Here is a 5,748-nt window from a genome sequence, read left to right on the forward strand (position 1 = left end):
CCAAAACCAGGAAAATTTCCCATGTCCGAAAAAACGGGGACGATTCCAAAACCAGGAAAATTTCCCATGTCCGAAAAAACGGGGACGATTCCACCAAACAAGTACTCACCCACCCATAGTTGAATGCCTTTCTTAACTTTTGCTTTAGAATACAGATAGGCACATACTCCTCTTTAAACTTTAACTTATAAAACAATCCATTGACAAACAATTAGTGGTTACAAATGTCATAACTTAAAATTTTCATTCAATCCTTGTTTCTCAAAAACATGTATCACTCTGGACTCTGCGTTGAGACCAGAAGGTTAGCAACAAGATCCAGTAACAGATTACAATAATTTTCTCATCCATAATACATATATATATCTTCCATGACATATGCATGGGTGTCCTAAGCACCACAAGCCCGTGCATTGCCTGGTCAAAACCCTCCAGGATCCTCCTTAGGTGTCCTGGTACTTCACTCAGGGACCACTTCCTTAGCCCTTGTCCATCGTACACCGGAAGCACACCATTTTTCACCATATAGTGGTCAAGACCTGGGCAGGCTTTGTCGCGTGAGCTGTCCTTTGAACACTCCCCCCGCGTGCTATTGTAACTGAACTTTCCTTAGAAAAACACATATACCAAATGCTCCCTCCAGTATTCTGGCGTAAGACAGTCCTTTAAGAAAACACAGTTTCTATGCAAGTTTTGAGTTTTGATTTTCTTTTAAATACAATGAGTATATCTTAAATCCGTATCCCAATATTTCTAGATCACACGTCTAAAATTCCAATAGAATTTCTTGAATTCTGTAACCTTGATCCTCATATCAGAATCAAGGGACTTAACTTGATTTCAGATTCGGTGGGTGATTTGAGTGAAATTTTCTTGAACTGGTCACATCGTCTTTTCTTGAAACTGACGAAGGAGATTAAGTCTTGGTCATAGTCTGATTCAGGGTTTGAGTTTGGAAAGGTTCTTGGTCACATCATCTTTTCTTGAAACTGATGAAGGAGATTAAGTCTTGGTCATAGTCTGATTTAATGTTTGAGTCTGGAAAGGTTCTCCTTGAACTATCTTTCTCGAAGGGTAATATTTCAATTACTACTTTACTGAATTTCATTCATTGAGTATTTTGCTTAATTGAATATAAAACTAATCATGATTTGCTATGAGGAATAAATTAATCATTTATCTAAAATTTCGACTTCAATAGTTTTTCTGAATTTTCTCATTACCATCCTAGAGAATATGAAACGGTAGAATTTTTTCTCACAGAGTATTTACTTATTCATTTACCAATATTCATGGGATTTAAACATAGGATTAAAGAGAACTCTTATTTTGATATAAAAATTCAGTATGTATCTATTTATGCATAAAACCCAACTTCTATGGACATAACACTTTTATATAAAAGAAAATCCTATTATGCATCTATTTATGTAAAAAAATCAAATTTGATGAAAGTAACACTTTTATAATAAAAAAAATTCTCTTATGCATCATTTTATGCAAAAAAATATTGGTGAAAGTAACACTTTTATAATAAAAAAATTCTTTTATGCATCATTTTATGCATAAAAATCAATATTGGTGAAAGTAACACTTTTATAATAAAAAAATTCTTTTATGCATCATTTTATGCATAAAAATCAATATTGGTGACAGTAATACTTTTATAATAAAAAACTTCTTGTATGCATCATTTTATGCATAAAAATCAATATTGATGAAAGTAACACTTTTATAATTAAAAAAATTATTTCCAATATGCATCTTTCTATGCAAAGAATTTAAATCTAATGAAAATCACTCTTTTATAATAAAAAAATAACCAATATGCATCTTTCTATGCATAGAATTTAAATCTAATGAAAATCACTCTTTTATAATAAAAAAATAACCAATATGCATCTTTCTTTATGCATAGAATTTAAATCTAATGAAAATCACTCTTTTATAATAAAAAAATAACCAATATGCATCTTTCTATGCATAGAATTTAAATCTAATGAAAATCACTCTTTTATAATAAAAAATAACCAATATGCATCTTTCTATGCATAGAATTTAAATCTAATGAAAATCACTCTTTTATAAAAAAAAAAAACCAATATGCATCTTTCTATGCATAGAATTTAAATTTGAATGAAAATAACACTTTTATAATAAAAATATTTCTACTATGCAATTTTCTATGCCTAGAATGAAAATAACACTTTTAGAATACACAAATGGTGGGGATTACTCTTTTTGAATAATAAAAGATAAAATTTATTTCACAAAATTTAAGAAAATTTTGCCATAACCTCCTTTATATGGCTGACCATTTTTTAATTTTTTTTCTATCCTCAAGTTACTTAAAAATTATCCCAAATGGTTTAAAGCATTCTAAACTAATCAAATTTCACTTTTAAAAGAGAAACAATATGAAAAGTTTAATTCTAACAATTTGATTACTTATTTCTTTAATTTATCTCCTCCATACATTTGGATGAATCTGATTGGCCCCTCAGAACCTTAATTTAAAATTTTCAAAAAATCTGGACCCTTAGGATAAGGCCTTTTGAACAGATTATAATTTATTTTTAATGCACCTTTTGAACTTCTATTTTCGGGGGAATTTATTTTAATAAGAAGAGATATTTTTCCATCCAAAAAATATCTAAAATCTGAATAATCTCTCTCTAGAATATTTTCTCTCTCTAAGCCAAAATAGGTAGAAACAAGATCTTTTATTATTCTTAAGAGGGAATTGATTACAAGGGAAGATATTGGACATCTTGAGGGGCTGGGGAGGAATCTTACAGTGTTTATTGATGGTTTATGTGCACATTCTCAATGGGAAGATCATTTGAACTGTTTGAGGAAGGTGTTTGAACGTTTACCGATTATATCGGATATCACCAAACCCTTTGAAGTGCCAGTTCTGGGTCAAGCATGGTATGATCATTTTCATGTGCCTTCATTCCGGTGAGGACAACTTCCTTCAGCGATGTTTTGTTGAGATTAATACAGCACAAAGCTTTTCAAAAATTACTTAAGAAATTGGGTCAAGCATTGCTAATGCGTCACACAAGAGTTGGGGGCTGATTCGTTACCTTGCGACTCTAGTGCCACAATATTTGAAGCCTAGCTAAAGTGTCACTATTAGCAAAACTTCAACAAGAATCGAGGCTTTAGTGAGGTGGCCCATCAAATTTTCCTTCAAAGCACGCTACCTTTTGCAAAGTGTCTCATAAAAAGCCTTGGTATGCTGTGATAGTGATACTATTGTAGTGAGATTAATAGAGCACAAAGCTTTTCAAAAATTACTTAAGAAATTGGGTCAAGTATCATTTTCTACCTCAATGGCATAGACTACCCATTCCTTATTCTTGTTCTTAGTGCTTCACTATAGGAAAACCCATTTCCTTGGGGTAAGCGAGAGAATGCCTAACCTTCATCCGTTAAAAAATTGAGGCGTGTAGGAAAGCACAACTCGAATTTTGAACTTTTGAAAGCGTGAGAATTGGAATTGACATCGTCAACGATACAAGGTCCTACATTGTACAGACATTAGGCGCGTTGGCACACGCGGACGTTGGACTCCGTCTCGATAGGCTGATAGCCACGTGCTCATGAACGTAGGCCAAGATCTCTCTCTCTCTCTCGCTGAAGGTTTCTCATCAGCTTTTTAAGTGTGGTTGTTTGACTAGCCCTCCACCCCCGCACCCACGCATCACATACAATCTCTGCTTGAACTCTACGTACGTTACAGCTCCTCTAGCTCTTGGAGATCACCTCTGCAAATTCAGCTCCATCTGTGATCGATCCGGCGCACTTAGCTAGCTTATAGCAGGTGCAGTGATCAGTTTGATTGAATCAAAGCAGATTAATATGGGCGTGAGCAACCATCTGATAGGGATCCTCAATTTCCTCACCGCCCTTCTCTCCATCCCCATATTAGGTGCCGGCATATGGCTTGCAACCAAGCACAGCACAGACTGCATGCGCTTCCTGCAATGGCCGGTCATCATCATCGGCCTGTTCTTACTGCTGGTATCTCTGGCGGGGCTGGTGGGCTCCTCCTGCCGCGTCACGTGGGTGATGTGGGTTTATTCCGCGGTGATGCTGCTCCTCATTGTGTTGTTGCTGTGCTTCACGGTGTTCGCCTTCGTGGTGACCAACAAGGGCGCCGGCGACGCCGTCTCCGGCAAAGGATTCAAAGAATTCCACCTGGGCAGCTACTCTAGCTGGCTGCAGAAGCAGGTGAACAAGGCCAGCAACTGGGACAAGATCAAGAGCTGCCTGGCCGACTCCAAGCTCTGCAGCCGCCTCGAGGACGACTACACCACCAGCGCCGCCTTCTCTAGCGCCGACCTCTCCCCCATCCAGGTATGCAAGAAGGCCATCGGATTCATGGATATTGCTCTCAAATTAAGGGGCGCATTTGCTCATAGTTCATAATATAGTTTTCTATTGACCGCTTGCTTTGCTCAGAATTAAAGCGTATACTTAATTTTCAATGTTGATGATCATGCAGTCCGGATGCTGCAAACCTCCCACCGCTTGCAATTTCACCTTCGTAACCTCTACCAACTGGACCATAATCGCAACCAATGAGGGCGCAGACGCAGATTGCCAAGCTTGGAGTGATGATGCCTCCCAGCTGTGCTACGCCTGCAACTCTTGCAAGGCGGGGGTTCTTCAAAACGTGAAGCAAGACTGGCGCAAGGTCGCCATCGTCAACGTCGTCGTGCTGGTGTTCCTCATCATCGTCTACAGTGTAGCTTGCTGCGCTCTCAGAAACGTGAGGAGAGACAAATCCTACGGTTATAATGCCTAAGCACGGAGTCTCTCAAGGTCATGTTCACAGTCCCACCATCTCTCGAGCCCATGCGTTAATTTTGTTTCTTAACATTTTTTCAGAAAACGATATAGTTTTCCACATCCTCTTTCATAAAACGTGTGGTCATCATTAAGTCTCCATACTGCCGATTTAATTTTAATGATAAAATATGTGCTCCCATGATCGTTTATTATGTACCGATAGGTCTCCATGTTCCTGATTTGATCGATATAAAGTTGCGACGTACATCCAATTTTTGAATCATTTCATGATAGTACATGATAGTACATGGTGTGCCTCAGGGATTGGTACGGCATCATCCAAAAAAAACGATAGTACATGGTGTGCCTCGGGGATTGGTACGGCACTATCCCAAAAAATGGCCCTGTGTTACGGCAAGTTGGATTGATGAACAAGGTTCATTGCAAGGGGGAAAGAAGGGTGTCTCACAATGAATTGCTTAGAAGCCTCACAAATTTTTAATTTTTGTATTAGCCTTTTCACCCTTTGCAAATATTCAATCTACTCCTGAGCAACTGTTTTTAGCCCCATGCACATTTTAATTTGGTAGAAAGTTGTTGCCTTATGAAAGAAAAATTTCATGATATTTTGAGAGGATGGAGAGTTATGAGATCAAAATCGGCTTCTCTATTAAGCTCTAAGGCCCTCTTGTAGGCTCTAAAAGGTTTTATAAGGACTCCAAGGCTTAAAAGTTGGGCTTTAAAGCTTAGTACCATGATGTAGCAAAATATCCAATGGCCATAAGACTTTTAAAAGATATGTATCTATGTCTTCTTCATGATATTAGAAAGTTTCATGGCCTCCATCACATCAAAATAAGACTCTCTTCTATGCTCGAAGACCCAACTTTAAGGCCTAATGCATAGGAAGGCTCCTAGGATTCGATGGAGACATGATAGGTCCTTTCT

At 37.4% G+C, this 5,748-nt stretch overlaps 1 protein-coding gene across 1 annotated transcript; it reads left to right on the top strand.

Moving 5' to 3' along the window:
* Nucleotides 1-3,701: 3,701 nt before the first annotated feature.
* On the top strand, nt 3,702-5,478 carry LOC147638215 (tetraspanin-8-like). The gene is made up of 2 exons (XM_086795133.1): nt 3,702-4,365; nt 4,514-5,478. The coding sequence occupies exons 1-2, from the start codon at nt 3,868-3,870 to the stop codon at nt 4,814-4,816; spliced, it is 801 nt and encodes a 266-aa protein (XP_086651259.1). The 5' UTR covers nt 3,702-3,867; the 3' UTR covers nt 4,817-5,478.
* The last annotated feature ends 270 nt before the right edge of the window (nt 5,479-5,748 follow it).

The sequence above is a fragment of the Cibotium barometz genome, chromosome 5 (genome assembly GCF_041138505.1).
Source record: "Cibotium barometz isolate CiBa-2024 chromosome 5, ASM4113850v1, whole genome shotgun sequence".
Taxonomy (NCBI): Eukaryota; Viridiplantae; Streptophyta; class Polypodiopsida; order Cyatheales; family Cibotiaceae; genus Cibotium; species Cibotium barometz.